General features: G+C 38.9%; 2 protein-coding genes across 3 annotated transcripts in view; both read left to right on the forward strand.

The window, feature by feature from the left end:
• The window catches only part of GABRB1 (gamma-aminobutyric acid type A receptor subunit beta1), a 433,528-nt gene that overhangs the window by 34,441 nt on the left and 381,078 nt on the right, over positions 1-18,009 (forward strand). The window lies entirely within an intron of this gene.
• Positions 7,992-8,387, forward strand: LOC122730942 (E3 ubiquitin-protein ligase PPP1R11-like). Its single transcript, XM_043970570.1, has one exon. It carries the CDS (start codon positions 7,992-7,994, stop codon positions 8,385-8,387), a length of 396 nt encoding a protein of 131 aa, XP_043826505.1.

An 18,009-nucleotide genomic window follows, 5' to 3' on the forward strand; every position in this document is an offset into this window, starting at 1 on the left:
GGGGAGAGGAGGTGAGACAAACTATGAAAACTGATCAGGATTATTTTAGCAACAACTTGAAACTATCCTTTGCAAAAAGGACAGAATTGTGAGGTTAGTCAAAAATAAATAAATAAATGAGCACCTAGACGCCTCTTTCTGTGTTCTTTTTACCCTCAGATGAACACCAAAAATTCAGAAACATGTCCTCCAGCTATTTCACCTTCTTTCGATTCAAATGTATTCTCAGAGAAAAGGTGATACACTCTCTAGTTCCAAGGTATAAGTGACTCCTCCCAGGGCTATTTGCATTTTAACTGAAGCTAAAGCCTTAATCCTTAAGGAAGGAAGTAAATCTTTAATGAATTTGGGAAGAAATTCGGTTTTTGGATGGAGGGCCTGATTCTCACCTCAGAAATCATCCCTGGAAGGTGGCCAGCTATTTCAAAAGCCACCTTCCTTGAAGGCAATGACTTCATTTCCCTTGCTGCTGGTGTCATCATTAGTCTTCAAGAAAATTAACTTATATAGAGAGACAGAATAGCAGATTTATCTAAAGCACCAGAAACAATGATAAGGTTTTAACAACTCTCCTTCCAAAGTGTTGCAAAAAGCATCTTCTTTCTTCTTAGGGAGGGAAGAATAAGTTGGAGACTTTTGTTTGGGTCCTTTTCCTGCCACAAAAGCATTTCACCAGGCAGTGGTTTCTATACATAGTTTTTTTTTTTATTTTTTTTTATGAGATATTTTATTTTTTCCGTTACATGATAGTTCTCAACTCATAGTTTTTAAAATAAGTTTTTAGTGATGTATTTTGTTTTCCTAATTTCTATATTATCAATGTATACTATAGTGTTAATTGTATAAGTGATTGTGTTGCTAACCTCATTTGAGTCAACAATGTTAATATGTTGTTAGTTAATTGCTAATAATGGTTTCTATTTATACAGCACTTTACAATCACAAAGTTCTTTTTAAATATTATCTCAGCTGAACTTCCCAAGAATACTTAAGGAAGATTGTGAATTATCCTCATCTTCTAGATAAGGAAATTAAGGCTCAGAGAATGGAGTCAATCAGTAAACATTTATTAAGCACCTGGAGGCAGCTAGATGGCTAAGTAGATATAAAAAGTTGGACCTGGAGTCAGGAAAACCTGAATTCAAATATGGCCTCAGACACTCACAAGCTGTGTGACCCTAGACAAGTCATTTACCTTCTATTTGCCTTAATCCACAGGAGAAAGAAATGGCAAACCAGTCCAGTGTCTTTGCAACCCCATAATGGCTGCTAAGAGTTAGACACAACTGAACAGCAACAACAAATGTACCAGGCACTGACCCAAGCACTGGGGTTACAAAAAGAGTCAGAAGATAATCCTTGCAGGGGCAGCTAGGTGGCATAGTGGATAAAGCACCAGCCCTGGATTCAGGAGGACCTGAGTTCAAATCCGACCTAAGACTCTTGACACTTACTAGCTGTGTGACCCTGGGCAAGTCACTTAACCCTCACTGCATTGCCAAAAAGAAGAAGAAGGAGAAGGAGAAGGAGAAGGAGAAGGAGGGGAAGGAGGGGGGGAGGAGGAGGAGGAGAAGAAGATAGTCCCTGCCCTTCCAAAGGATGAGCAAATAATGGCAGGGTCAGGAATCAGACCTGTGTCTACTAATTCCAGATCCTGCATTCTCTTGAATATACCATGATAGACTCTGAAGTACTGAGCAAGACATTATATATACTAGTTATGGAGTCATTTGTTAAGGCAGGTGGTAAAATTTATCTATGCTGTGCTTGTCTTTATGTGTATCTATTCTACACATGCTTGCCACCCTCCCTTCTCTTTCTCTATCCTAAGTACTAGTACCTCCACCCTCTATATAAACATGAGCAAAAAGAAAGCAATAAAATTCACGGTATTAAAGTATACCAATATTATGATCGTTGGTATCTGGTCAGTGAGATGAAGAAACCCAAGATGCCATAATAATCAATAAGCCAACAAGCATTTATGAAGTATCTGTCTCTCTCTGTGACTCTCATACATATTCATTATAATAGAATCCTTCTAACCACAAATCTCCTGTTACCTCCCTCACCATATCCTTAAAAAGACCACACTAGATCTCCCATCCCCATTAACTGTCATCCTCTACATCTCTTCTCTTCTTAGTCAAACTTATTCTATACTTGGTGCCTCCATTCTGTCTCTCCTCATTCGGTTAAATCCTCTATGAGATGATTTCCTCATCATTCAACTAAAACAGTTCTGTTAAGTTATCTCTTAGTTGTCAATTGCAATGGCCTTTTCTCAGTCTTCATATTCTTGACCTTTCTGAAATATCACTCTCTCCTCCTTGATACTCCTTCCTTTCTGAGCTTTTGTGACTGTTCTTTCTTGGATCTCCTCTTACCTATTTACAATTCCTCATGCTCTTTTGCTGGATCCTCACCATGTCATAGATCCTAACTTTGGTTGTACCCCTAAAGCTACCTTGAGCCTTATTCTTTCTCCACACAATCCCTTAGTGACATCATCTGCTTCCAAGGATTCATTGTAATCTTCAGCTCTCCATAATGAATCTGTTAGTAGCAACCTCTGTATCCCATCACTTGCTAAATTCTTTGGATACTATCTCTAGATCTATTGCATCTATCCTCTTCTCTTTATTCACATAGTCACCACTGTAGGTTAGTATTTTAACACCTTTCACCTGAACAATATTAATAGTCTTGTAAATGATCTCTGCCACCAGTTTCATCTTTCTCTAGGTTATCCTTTATTCAGTTGCCAGAATATATTCCTATACCACAAGTATGTAGGGTACTATGAATAGAGTGCTGAACCTAGAACCAGAAAGAGCTGGGTTCAAATCCTGCCTCAAACACTTACTAGCTATATGACCCCAAGTACTATCTAACTCAGATTCTTCATCTAAAAAAATGGGGATAAAAATAACAATAACAACACTTACCTCCCAGAATTGTTGTGAGGATCAAATGATCTAATATTTTGTAAAGTGCTTTGCAAACCTTAAAACATTATATAATTGTTAGTCATCATTTCAGAATTCTTATTCTTCCAGGTTTAGCAAGAGAGACCTCCTCCTTACATCTTGATTGGCTCATGATAGAGAAGAGCCTTTAAGGGAAAAATATATAAATAACTATATAAATGATCATAAATAATTATAATAAACAATTTCACATGAGATCTGTAATCTGTGATGTAGACTGTACAACTCATCAATGCCTACTTTACCAGTGCAACTCTTGTCTATAACCTCCCCTAATTTCACCAGAAAACACCCACCTGGATTCTTCTACCACCACAAGCCACAGACTGGCCATCAGTTACCCTTCACTCTCTCCCATATGACTAACTGATTTTTAAAATTAGTCATCTCTTTGATGTCATCTTTCAAAATCAGTTTGCTTGAATCCACCATGTACCTCTACATTGCCCTTTGTGTGACATTCAGCTTTAATTCTTTAAAGATTATAATGTGCCATGACTCATTGTTATATAATGTCACCAAAAGAATATTGGTATTCGAAAGTCAGGGTAAGAAGTCAAGATTAATGTCAAGGTTGTGAACCTATGTAACTGGAAGGGAGGTAGTACCCTTGAAGAAATAGGGAAGTCCAGCAGAGAAGTAATTTGGTAGGGGTGGGGGAGAAAGAATGAGTTGTGCTTTGGAAATGTTGAGTTTGAGATACTTATGGGGCATCTGTTTGAAATATCCAAGAGGTAGTTGGAAATGTATAATTAGCACTTAGGAGAGAGAGAAGGGCTCTGTCTGTAGATTTGGGAGTCATTTGCATGCAGATAATAATTAAAGCTATGGGAGCTGATGAAGTCACCAAATGGGAACATGTAGAGGGAGAATAAGAAAAACCAGGGCAGAAAATAAAAGAGAATCCAGGGCAGACAAAACAATGGATCAACAGAATAAGATCATTTTGTAAATAAGATTGAGAAAAGAAAGCATGACACAACATGGCAAGGGTAAATATTCAGTGAACTGAAGTCAAAGGGAAATAGTGATCTAGGGAACTCCAAGGTTGTGGGTACATGTGCACTGATGACCCAGGAAATGTTGATTCGTTTACAATACTTAGAAGAGCTAAAAGTAAAAAAAAAAAAAAAAGAAAGAAAAGAAAAGAAACATCGCAGATCCCACAACTACTAAAAAAGACCCTCATAAATATAGGGGAATTGATTTCCAAGACATGGTCCCAAACTCAGAACTCTTATTCAGAATTCCATTTATTAGTCAAGGGGAAAAAGGACCTAGCAGGAAGGCTCATGCTTCACAGAATATTTCCATTATTTATTCAGCCTTAGCTCTGGTGAGAAAACACTTTCCACTATTTTGACACAATTTATTTTCTCTTAAATTATGGGATATATTCTTGAGCTTGTGTGTCACATGATCCCTTTTAAAAAAAAAACTATTTTAGAAACATTTCTCCCGGGTTTTGAAGTTATACCTAAAACAAAGGATTAAATATGACAATGGCACAGAAAACTGGGAACTACAAAGTAAGAGTCTCTATGGGACCACTGAGGCATATTTGGTGCTTATGCTTAAATTAGCATCAGACTTTTGGAAACATTTTTTTTTAACTTATGTCAAATAGGAACAATTAAGACTGTTTTCATTTCAAAGCTGAAAGAGCAGGATCCTCAATCACATAGTTATGAGGTTCTTTTAGGGAAACAATTTGTATTTTTTTCCTCCTCTTTTATATGTCACCCGATATACCTTAACTATTCAAAGATTTTTTCCTAAGTCTTTTGACTGAAAACCTACATTTTATCATCTTTCTCCCATCTCCTAATTGTGGCACTGTTTTTTTGTTTTGTTTTTGTTTTTGTTTTTGGTGAGGCAATTGGGGTTAAGTGACTTGCCCAGGGTCACACAGCTAGTAAGTGTTAAGTGTCTGAGGCCAAATTTGAACTCAGGTCCTCCTGACTCCAGGGCTGGTGCTCTATCCACTGTGCCACCTAACTGCCCCTCTAATTGTAGCATTGTTAACCTCTAAAAGGCTGTATCAATGAAACATGTGATAAAGTTGTCTTACCAAAATATGATGGCTTTAAGCAAAAGTCTAACGAGGAATTCTGGATCATCTATCCAAGGACTAATCTGGATAAATTTAGAAAGACTTATTACCAGAAATCTAGTCACCAGGTAATAAACATTCTGTCCACAGCAAATAACAAAATTGTCTAAAAAGGCCATCAAATTAGATGATTATAGATTTAAAACTGAAAGACACATTAGAGATCATCTAGTCTAGTCCTATCATCATATAGATGAGGAAAAGAAGGACGATGGAAGGGACATGACTTGCCCAAGATCATAAATATGTTAAGTGCAGGGGGGGGGAGGGGGATGAAGACTAAGAAAAGGTCGTTGGATTTGAGAAATAATATACTTGGTAACTTTGGGGGGGGGAATATTGGGGTCAGAAGACAGAATGAAAAGGGCTTAAAAGTGACACAAGGTGAAGAAAAAGAATTTTGGAGGAATTTGTTTGTGCCAAGAAAGAGGGAAGCATTTTATAAACCTTAAAGCACCATAGAAATATGAGCTCTTCTCCTTATTAATGTCGAGCGTACCCTGCAGACTTGTCAGGAATTGTTTGCTGGAGGGTTTTAGGCCCCAAACCAGTCTTTATCTGTACTTTCCAGAATTACCACTGGGTTCACTCAGATAGACTCTGAATTATAAGTTACAACCCAAGAAAAATATCTTGGAGTCATTTAGACTGTTTTCTCTGGGTTGTAGTTTAATGCACTATTGCAAATGTTAAGGCCAACAAAATGGTGGGCCTGCTTATGAAGGGTGTTGGAAAAGAAAACAGAAATGAAACTTTAACAATATGATGAATTTCTTGGCTGCCAGGAAAGAGCAACTAAAATTATCAAGGAAGAAAATGGATGTATGGAACTATAATGGACCTGTTAGAGGGGAAATTTGGGGGGGTTTGGGGTAGATGTTCTTAGGAATTCCTCTTTAAAGAATTATACTCTCTTGCACACAAATCCAATTAGAGTCAAATAATAGGTGTTAGGGAAAGGAAACCAAGAGAGAAGTTCTTGGACTTCTTCTCATGGGGAGAAGGCATAGCATAGAGACATGGCTCTCTGAGATACCTTTCTCCTAGAGCAGGAGACAGGCAAATCCTTTTATAGAGGACTGATGGTGGTCTGATGGGGTGATCATTTGATTGTAGAAAATTCCCTTATTGGGTGGTAGGTTGGAAGCAGTCTGGTGAGGGGAGGTTGTTCTGTCCCCTCAAGCCACTTTTTCAGCCGCCATGCCTAATAGGGTTATCTCCTCAATGGGTAGGGGAGACTGGAATGAAGAGTGGTGGTCCTGGAGTTAATTCAGTCCAGATCGGGTGCCACTTATCTCTTTAAGTGTATCTGTCCTTTGGTTTAGTTTCTCAAGAAGAAGTTTCCTTGATTTTCCCCAGAAAACTTCTGAGATACCTTGAGCCCATAATAGGACCAAAGAGAGTATGACATCAATATGGAAAGAAAAATATAGAGAGGGGAAATGATCATACCCAATAAAATCATGAAGGCTATGGAAAGTGTAACAGACTCAGCCAGCAAATCCAGGAAGACTAGAACTATGGCTTACCTTTTAGGGTTCTAAGGTTGTTTTAAGACAAATGAAGACAGAAGGAAGCAATGACTCAGTAAATAATAAGCTTATGACACATCAGCCTAAGAAACAATACAGGAATCGGGACTAAAACCGTGATTTCATTAATATAGGGAGTTTCTGAATGAGGAAATTCTCTATTCACCTAGGTCACCACCTTCTTTCTAATTCCTAGTTTTAGACAGTCCTGTGGAAGAAGGCTTCTTAAACTTTTTCCACTCCCAACCCCTTTTTATCAGAGACATCTTTACTCAACCCTGGGTATATAGGTATAAAATTGGTATGCGTAACCTTTACTATTGCCAAAATTTTCATGATACCACATTCAGCTAACCCCATATGGGGTGGAGACCCACAGTTTAAGAAGCTTTGGTGTAGAACACCAAAAGGATGAATTGTTTGCCTAGAGTTACACAGCCACTATGTGTCATAGGAGTGGGTCTTCCTACTCTACCAACTACACTATGCCACTTCCCTGGTGAAACAAGATGAAAATATGTATAGGTTCCAAATGACTAAGTTAAATTCATACAAAATAAATTTTATAGGCTATTAAAAGAAGCTGAAGATGTTAAGGGGTATATCCCTAGTCTCTTGAGGTTGAACTTATTTAGGACAACCCATTATGTATTCTCTGGCATAACCAGGAGAGACAGAACACGGGATTGGATGAACCCATGAGGCCTACTAGCATGGCGTTTTAAAAGTATTTTCTGTAAGTAGTTATGTTTCCTTGATGCTATACTAAGGGAAGTTCACAGACACAGTCTATGCCCTTAAGGAATTCATAAGACACATTAATTAGCTTCTGCAGCCATATTCAAGGATGCCCAACATTGCATATGAAATAGTACCCTTAAGGGACCTGTATTCTTAGTAATGTCTCTTTTGCCCATGGATGATCATAAGCCTTTCAGGAAATGAAAATTATCTCTTTATCAGGGAAAGTTTGGGAACCCTTGATCTCTGTCTTTTGGGTCTTCCTCCTTAACTTTCCTATCTCGTTTTGTGAGAACTTAACATAGGGCAAAGGAAAGAATTGAATTTCCAATTCTAATTAGCTGTTGCCTCGGCCTAGTGACGTCACTTCCTTAGGCTTCCATTTTTCTCCTTTGTAAAATGAGAGTGGATACCCGGAAGCCAGGGGCCGGAAGTGAGGGGGGGTAGACTGCTGGGGTGGGGAGGGGCGAGGGAGTCGAGACCCAAGAGGAGCAACAACAGCTGGACCCGGACTCCGACTTCCTCCTCCACCGGAGGCTCGTCCTCACAGAGGGAGCCGGTAAAAGGAAGATAACGCCTCCTCCCGACATCCCTCACCCAGCCTCAGCCCCCGCCATGGCTGAGACCAAGGCTGGGCTGAGCCAGGCCACAAGGGACACGTCGGTTACCGTGACGACCCAACCCGTGCGGCGGACGATGGAGAACCGGAGCCTGACCATTAAGCTGCGGAAGCGGAAGCCGGACAAGAAGGTGGAATGGTCAACGGACACGGTGGACAACGAGCATTTGGGACGCCGCTCCTCCAAGTGCTGCTGTATCTACAAGAAGCCCCGGGCCTTCGGGGAGAGCTCCACGGAGAGCGAAGATGAGCACGACGAAAGCTGTGGGCACACTCACTGTATTCGGGGCCACCGAAAGGGACAGCGTCGCCCCGCCACCGCCCAGCTCCCAGCCGCGCTTGCCCTCCTCGCCGACCCCTCCCAACGCCCCCCGGAACCTGGGCTGCACTGAGCCTCGCACTCCTCCCCTTGTCCGGCCATTTGTTCGGACTGAAATGGATCTGTGTCACTACTTGGGGATTAAACCCATGGTTTGACCCTCCCCTTCCTGTCCCCTCACTTTGCTGGAGGGAGTGGGGAGGAGGGGACGGCTTAAAAATCCTGGAGTCCTCACTTTGCTGCAATTCTAGAACTCAGTCCTTCTCTACCTTTGAGGGACCCCAGACATCTGGTTCTCTCAGCTCACGTCCATCTTCCCCATATTCATCCCTGTTTTCAGGGTCCCTTTTACCTTGGTCCTCCGCCTCATTCCCATCCTGCCTTCTCACTACCAAATTCCATTTCCTGGGATCCAGATCCTCCCAACTCTCAGAGAACCTCTGTGCTCTGAATCTCTAGCACACTCATGAAGCCAGCTTTCCATGCCAGGACTCTGGCTCAACCAAGACCAAGATGTTCGTTTCTTTAGCGGCCAATTGCTAGACTATAATCCTGGCTCAAAGCACCTACTCCCAAATAGTATATAATCCTAATTCTTATTCATCAGATGGAAAAGGGTTCAAGTTTTGTCTTAACTCTCATAGGTAGGCTGGAAAATGTCTAACCCTTCCAAAGAGGGTGACATCAGGCAGTTCCCACTCCCTGTCCCTCTTCAAACTACTACTCCTCAAAATGTTCTTAGAAGGGGTTGAAAGAAGAATGGCAATTTCTCCCAATTTTTCTGTCTTTTCTAGGTTTTTTTGGCAAATGAAGCCAAAATTCTGGTTGCCTAGGTTTGATTCCCTTAGTTTTCTGGTTTTCCCATTGCAGAGCTTGGAGCCAATATATTATTGAGGGGAACCTAGGAGGGATACACAAGTTTGGTATTCTTTCCACCTGGCCCACTCCCAGATAAGCCCAGAAGAGCACTACCAACTAATAGGCCCCTCTGCTCAATTCCTGAGTTTAGTCATCTACTATCTCCTGTGTTCTTCCACTCATCTGCAAAGGCCAACTAACACCACCTCATCACTGAGATTTCATTTATTGCCACAGCCTCTCGAATAACCCAACATTAAAAAAAAAAAAATTAGGGTATTCAACAACATAAGAATCCATTCTACCTCTGACTTTTAGTGATTCTTTGAAAATGGCAAATGGCATATTAAATACATTCCTTCATTTAATAAGCATTTATTAAGTTCTTTTTGTTTCTGGGGCACTGTTAGGTGTTGAGGATCCAGAGATCCAAAAATAAAAAAGTTCCTATGGTCAAGATTAAATTCTACTAGAGAGGGGAAATGAAGGAATGAGTTCTACTAGAGGAAATGAAGTCATGTAGTACCACATAATGGCAAATACCCCCAAAGTAAAGCAGCACCATTTCATACTGCAACTAAGGATTATCCATATCTGGCTCACCTTTAGGCCCATGAGCATGGCTAGAATGAGACAGGTGAATCAAACTACTTAAGGGAAGGAGTTTCCTTTTTCTGGGAGTATCCATAAGAAGTATGGATTGGTCCTAGGATAAGTTTCAACTGGAGAATTCACTAGAGACCAAAACACTTTGAATAGAGCAGATCTATTACCTCTCTGTTCAGCAGGACAGCATATATTGAAGTAAAATCTGTGGCTTTTGTTTTCTTTTGTAAAGGTTCTATAATTAGCTGGAAAGACTGACCCAGAACTAGGGTGGGGCAAGTGTGACTTTGCTCCAAGGGTGCCAGAATTTAGAGTACAATCATGATAGTTACACTCCTCACAAAGCAAAGAAATGAGCTTAGCACACACAGCAAAAATCTTAAAAATAGGAAGCTGCCAAATGGTGCCACTACCAAAGCCCAAGTAAGTTTCTTTTGAATATATGTCCACCCCCACCCTAAATGTATTTGTCTTTTTAAATTTTTATTTGAGATTTTTCTGCTGCTGGTTCTGGGGAGGGAGGATTGGCATGTGTGTCAGGTACCCAGAATTCTGGCTACAGCTTTGTTTGAACACAGTTCATAACTGCAAACAACTTTCTGTGGAGGCTAAAAATGTTTTGGGGAAAATCTGTCATGAAAGAGGGTATGTGCATTTGACCAGTGGTTCATAAGGAAAAGGTCCCCTGGGTAAAAAGCCCTTCTATCTCTTAGAAGCACCTTAGTTGTATATGTGGTCATATACAACTAAAAGCTTTGCAGCATGTCTTCTATGCTAACAGATATCTGTAAAATGGGAGTCAGGACTACTTTCAAGCCCACTAAGACACAAGTTTTTATGGTTAGTTATATATCAACATACTCTCTCCTCGATCTTAGTCCTAGGTTAGCAAGCACATGGAAAGTCCCCTTCTATCTACAGAGTATTGCAAAAATGAAACAAACCCAGATTTTATCTACTTTTTGTCTGCAGGTATCTAGCCATCTTCACTAGTATGGTTCACTACACTCATTTGGAGGCCATTTCTATTCTGAAAGATTATGCACCTGAATTACTAGATCTGAAGCACAAGTCTTCACATTTCCCCTACTACTGGGGCCTGAAATCAGTTAGAATCTGTTCAGACATTTCTAAAAGCTTCCAAAATAGTGAATTTTACTTTCTTCTTAGTAACTACTCTGATAAAATGTACTTATGTACAACTTGGAAGGTAAACAGCCAAGGAAAAGCAAGTCTCAGTGTATTCATGTAGCTCAGGAGAGAACATTTGATTTTACTTTCAGAAGCATTCAATTCTATTCTTCATAGAACTAGTTTTGCCTTGTAGTTTTCTCTTGCAATAAATATAATTTGTATGCCCAATCAGAAAATATACCAAGATATTGATAAGCTAATCCCCAGAGAGACATTCTGCGGGCCTGAAAATCCTAGTGAGAATCAGTTATTGTAATAAGTAAAACAAATAGGATAAAATGTTCTGTGTAGGCATCCCAAATGCTGCCCATTATCACCCATTTCCTAATAAAGTAATGTTAGATATGGGATTGTTAACTTGTAGTCCAGACACCCAAGGAGTCAGTGGATAGATTTCAAGGGGTCTATGAATGTGGATGGAAAAAAAAAATTATATCTTTACTTTTACTATCCTTTGTTTTCCTTTGTAAATCTATGTACTTATTTTATACATTTAACAGTGTTATTCTGTAAAGAGCTCCATAGGCTTCAACAGATTGCCAAAGGCATCTATGATATAAAAAAGGTTTTAAAAACCTTGTATTTAATGTTTTCAGCATACTTTGTCCTCACTTCAGCAAGAGTGGGAGGACTGACTGATTTTATCAGACTAGTTACTAAGAAGAAAGTAAAATTCATTATTTCTGAAACTTCTAGAAATGTCTGAACAGATTCTAACTGATTTCAGACCCTAGTAGTAAGGGAAATGTGAAGACTGGTGCTTCAGATCTGGTAATTCAGGTACATAATCTTTCAGAATAGAAATGGCCTCCAAATGAGTGTAGTGAACCATACTAGTAAAGATGGCCAGATACCTGCAGACAAAAAGGTAGCCAATACCCTGTTGCCTCCACCTAAGTGCTTCTAGTAATTCAAGGTTGGTTAGATCCCATATACCACTATTCATCTTAAATATTTTCCTGTCTGTAGGTAGTGTCACATTCCAGGATTTTTATGGCCTGGAATGAAGAATTAAAGGCTTGTGGTGAATCTGCAATAATCATATTCAATGTTCCATGTAGTCATTAGGTAACAGACAATTACTTAAAATAACTATTAAAAACCATTTTCTTAAAAATATTTGGGTAGCATTTAGAATACTTTTAATCTTAATATTTCTGGAATAATTTTTACACACAATTTGAATTTTTTATTATGATAGGAAACCCTTACAAATGAGCTAATCAAACTATCAGCTGCCTCCGGACAAGATGCAGTTCTGAAAAATTCAGTGCAAATGCTCAGATTTGCCTCCCACATATCTTTGGGAATGATTATATTCTGTCATAAGCAAATCTGTCAGTTTTTTTTCTCTATTTATTCCATGGAAGCCAACAAAGATGAAACACCTGCATTCTATTGTCTGCCTGTGTTGAATTGTGTCATGGGCTATATTTCAATAATAATGATAATGGTGGCTGTGATGATAGCTGACATTTATGTATTACTTTAAATTTGAGAAATCACCTTTTTTGAACCTCACATCAATCCTACTAGGTGGGCACTCTAGTTATCTTTTCCATTCTACATATGAGGAAATAGGTTCAGAGAAGGCATGTGACTTACTTACAGTCCCACAGCAAGGAAGGTCTGAGAAAAGTTTTAAAACTAGATATTCCTGGTTCCAAATTCAGTCTTCTATCTGTTGTGTAGTAATATCTCTTGAGAAACCAGAAAAATAAAATTATGCATGACACTAAGTAAAACAATTCTCAAAATTTACTTGGTTTTAGTCAGGTGCCAAATTATAGAAGGGATTCAAGACCAGCAGATTGTTTCAGACATATTTTTGGCAATTTAGATTGCTCCTTTAAGTTTCAAAAAATACGAATTCTCCTCGGGAAGTGATCACTTCCATAGTCTAATGGATCAGATCATAGCTTATGCCCCAAAGTGCTTGTTAAATGTGACTTCTATTAAATATTAAATCATCTTCTTGTTATGAGTTCTTCTTCCTCAGGTGAATTGTCCTGTGGCCTTTCTTTCTTGTGATTCTCATTCAGTTGGATAATCTTCATCCATTTTTATTTTCTGAATATACCCCCCAATCTTCATATCTATAAAGAATCATGACACATATAATACTGTGAAGACTGATCAGTCAAATGTATCTTTCTTTCCCTCTGTCATTATTGAATTATTCAGTTTCCTATCTACTCCACAACTTACGGGAAACTGAAATTTTTGATACCCCAGTTCTAATCTGATGTAACACAGTTGATAAATCGAACTACATGGAGTTAAGTGAAGGCTTGTAAGCCATTTACACCAGATTCCACTAAGAATAGAACTGAAAACCAGAAGGGTCATTCCTCATAAGATTCTTTGCAGGTCTGAGCTATTCCCATCAGATTTCCAAGGACTCTAGTTCAGGCAAGATTTGAATCAATGTCTTTTTGATAAGACAGGGATTAATTTGTTAGTCAGGCCTTTTGCTGACATAACTGAAATAGGTTTTCCCTAGAGAGAGGCTATGCTTTTTGCTAAGTAATATGAAGGAGAATTTCTGTGGTGCTTTCTATACTTAAGATGACAAGTTCACTTTAAAGAATCATGAATACAAAGTAGGCAATAAGAATGACATTCACAATACACTGATGTTTCAGAAGGGTTCACTTTTTCACTTTGCTCTGGTTGATAAGGAACATTTACCAAGTGGTTTCTCAATTAGTTCACTGCCCTTTTAAAAAAATGTCGTTTATTAGAATATGGATCTAATGCAGAATTGCTATAACATTAGAAAGAGTATTAGATTATGAGACAGTAGACCAGAGTTCTAATTTCCATCTCTGTCATAATTAGCTGTGTGATATTAGCTATAACGTCTGTGCCTCGGTTTCCTTATCTAAATGGGGAAGATAATAACTAGCCAAACAAATCCACATCATTCTTGTGAGTGTCAAAAAGCAATATGGTATCAGAGAAAGGTCACTGAATGTGGAGTCAGGAGATATGGGTTCAAATCATTAATATTTTTTGATCGTGGGGCCTTGGACTAGTAATTTTATCTTTCTAAGGCTGAGTTTCCTCATCTGTAAAATAGGGGCAATACTACCTCATAAATGGTTATGAGGAAAATATTTGAGAAATTCTTAAAGTGCTATTAAAATGTGACTTATACATGTGATCAGTTAAGATCATCTATGCAAAAATGCCACATAAACATAAGGTAACCTGGAGCCATGTAAGATAAGTAGTCATCCCTAAGAACCTGATTCAATAATGTGAAAAAGAGAGACATGGACATTTAAATGGCAAAACAACAGGAAGGGCTTTGGCAGTATGAGAAAAGAACCGGGCAGTGTTTTAATTAAGAATTTCAAGTTGGCTTGTATCCTACCAAGTTGCTTAGATGCTATTCTCTGGTTTTCTCTTCCTACTAGAAGAAATCAGTGACATTTTTAAATGGCAGTTGATGTTGAGAAGACAAATGATCCCTGGGCCCAGACAGCAAAGCAGAGTGCTGCCCAAAACCAGTAACAGCATTTCTTAATAAAAGCAATTTCTCATCTCTAGCATGTTAAAAGGTTTCTTCCCCTGAACCCAAAAGTGAATTGTTTCCTCCAAACAGCCATGCATTTCTCTCTTTTAGCAAATGGTGAAAAACTGCCTGGGTGTGAAAGTCAAAAAATTTCTCAGCTCTTTCAGAACCACAAGACAACTCGTCAGTCACAATGATAGCTCCATTCACAAATTGACACTCTTAAATCATGTAGGATGAGGGGAAAATATTATCTAAAGGATTTAGAGACAAGAGAATAATGGGTCCCTTGTATACTTCAGAATGGAATGCCAGAGAAGACTAAATTTCAATGTCTTGTATTTTCCTTGTCTTGAAATTCTTTTTTAAAAGAATTTCTAAATTGCCTGGTGAAATAAATGCTGACAAATCTTTAGATTAGTCAGAGATCATAAGTAGTTTCTGAAAAAAAAAAAGTTATTCTACTTAGAGGATTCCTAGGATAGAAATGTAGACAAACATGCAGACAGATGATAGATGTTTATATCCAACAAAAATACGGACTGAAGCAGTTTGTCAACTCAGAACCATGAAAACTTTGCCCAGTCTTGGAAGTTTGGTTTTTTTGGGGGGTGGAAGGGTGTTTGCTTATTTTTCTTTTTGTTGTTTTATCCATCCCTAGTCTATTCTGGCTGGTTCCTTTTAACATGCCTAGATTGAAATGGCCTGTTATATTTGTAATACAGAAGCTTTTATAAAGGAATATTTACTTCAGAAGTCATAACCATAAATATTGAAATATAATTTCCCAACACATGGGAAGTTATAATACTCTTTGGGGAGCAGATTAGGTTGATAATTTAGCTTGGTTCCTATAGAGCACAGTCCTACTTCCAAATCTAAAACTCCTTGGGGTTGAGTCTCAGGCACTCTGGCTTCTCATGGTTTCCATGCTAGGCTGGCTGGCTGTGCCACCCTGCCTACAATCTTGGTGCCATGAATTCCAGGGCTCAAATTCCCAGGTTGTGTTCGAATCACTTCTGTCACCTGAAACACAAACAACACAGAAGGGAAACAAACACCACCAGTCCAATTGCAAGAGTATAATAGGGGTAGTAGAGGTAGCAAAGGGATGGAAGTCCTTCTCCTCTCAGTCGTTCAGTTCACAACATCTATATTGAGTGCTGGACACAGCAGATGAGAATTGTTGAATAAAGTAAAGCAGAAAGAGATTATGATGGAAAGAGAGCAAATGGCTCTGTCTCACCCATTCTAAAGATGCAGGGAGCCAATCAAAGGAAGCCCCCCAACCCACATGGTTAGGGAGGGAGTGGATTCCATGTTAAGCAAGCTGGTCATGCTCAAAAGGACACTCAAGGGCCTCCATGTTAGTAGTATTGGGCATACCCCCAAGGAGCCCAAGTTACAAATTTCTTTGTTTTTCACATAACACTGAGAATTTCCAAGGGAGAGAATACAGACTTCAGTTGGGAAGGATTAGTATGACTATTGACTCTTCAGGACATGTCATCATCACGTAGATTCCCCTCTTCCATGTATTTTGAGTCACTACTATGATGACTCATGGACAGGCATGACACATGATTTCCCCCTCTTAGCAATCGGTTTCCCCTCCACCCACACACACACACACACACACACACACACACACACACACACACACACACATACACCATACACACAAAACATTGGGGGCAGGGAAGGGAAGGTCAGTAGCAAGGAATGCTAGACAACTACAGCCGTTTGCATGTTTTCACCTATCAAAAAGAAAGTGGAACTCAAGTTCCAAGCTTTGATGTTTGATAGGAATCTTTAAATTGTTTACCATTAATCCCTGTCTTTTAGTTACTTAATGGAGCAGGCTCACCTCAGGAGGAATTAAAAAGGAAACTTTCCTGGGTCCACTAGATGGTTGTGAACAGAAATCATGTGAAACATTTAAATATTGAAGACCAGCACGAGTAAGTTTGCACCATAAACCTTATTATCTAGAATCAGACTGCTACAGAGATTTTTTTCTTTCCTAATTCATCTATGAGTGGAACTTTAAGAGTTCATTTCTAGTATAGGGAACTGTGTTTCTTGGTTTCACGGCTAATGGTATTAACAAAATATCAAGTATGAACTGTTACCTCACTATCAGGCCTCACCTAAAATCTCTTGATTCAGAGAATGTTAAATGGAAACAAAGAGAACCTCAATAGATTCTATCTTATTCTGAAACCAAGGCAGTTTCATGATAGCTATAGGAGATTTGAATCTAGCCAGCTAATGATGCTGAAAACAGTTGCTTAGAAGAGAGGAAGCTACATCCTAAATTTATTGAAGTGAGGCCTCTCTAACAAGTAAGAGACAGAGGGAACTATAGTCCCCCTAGAGCAGAGGTTCTTAACCTTTTCTGTGTTATGAACTTTTGTCAAACTGGTAAAGCCTAGAAACTCTGCAGAATAATGTTTGTTTTTTTTAGTGAGGCAATTGGGGTTAAGTGACTTGCCCAGGGTCACACAGCTAGTAAATGTTAAGTGTCTGAGGCCGGATTTGAACTCAGGTACTCCTGGCTCCAGGGCTGGTGCTCTATCCACTGCGCCATCTAGCTGCCCCCCCCCTTTTTTTAGAATAATGTTTTTAAATGCATAAAATAAAATACATAGGATTGCAAATGAAACCAACTATACTGGAATACAGGTTTTTTGTTTTGTTTTAAGGTATAGACCCCAGTTTAAAAACTCTGCCCTAGAGACTATTCTAAGTTTTTTGTCAAGCAACCAATTCCAGGTCCGTTATCAAGTTCAATCTGAATAGCTACTTAGCAGAATTTTCTTCTATCTCTCCCACCCCTACTTAAGATTCAAATCTCAGCTCTGTTTCTAGTCATCTTTGCAGCCTTAGGCAAGTCATTTAACCTTATTTCTCTTATATAAAATGAGGGATTTGAACTAGATGACTTCTAACCTTCCATCCAGCTTCCATGATCCCATGATCCTAAGGAAGAGCCAGACCCTACCACTCTTTTACTTCACATAGAATTAAATACCCTGAATCTGTCAAAAAAAAGAAAAAGAAAAAGAAAAAGAAATCTACTTCCGAGTTTTGGTGTCTTGAGTTTGGAAGGAATCTTTAAATTGATTACCATTTTTCTCTGACTTTAGTTATTCAATGGAGCAGGCTTACCTCAAGAGGAGCTGAAGGGAGAACAATTTCCCACTTCCTAAGTGTATTCATAATTCCTGAAAGTTCCTATAGTCATACTTAGAGGCATTCGCTTATAATAAGATTCTTTGCAAAATTCTTGTCCTACATTAGTAGGATAAATGGCAGTAAATTTGAGAGGCATCTTTGGCAAACAGTAAAACTGGAAAAACTGCCATGAACCAAACTTTTAAAAAGTAATATTTTATTATTCCCAAATAACATGTAAAACAATTTTTAACATGGGGGAGTGGGGGTTAAGTTTTGAGTTCCAAATTCTATCTCTCCCTGAGACAGTAAGCAATCCAATATAGATTATGCATGTGCA

The sequence above is a fragment of the Dromiciops gliroides genome, chromosome 6 (genome assembly GCF_019393635.1).
Source record: "Dromiciops gliroides isolate mDroGli1 chromosome 6, mDroGli1.pri, whole genome shotgun sequence".
In the NCBI taxonomy this organism is placed as follows: domain Eukaryota; kingdom Metazoa; phylum Chordata; class Mammalia; order Microbiotheria; family Microbiotheriidae; genus Dromiciops; species Dromiciops gliroides.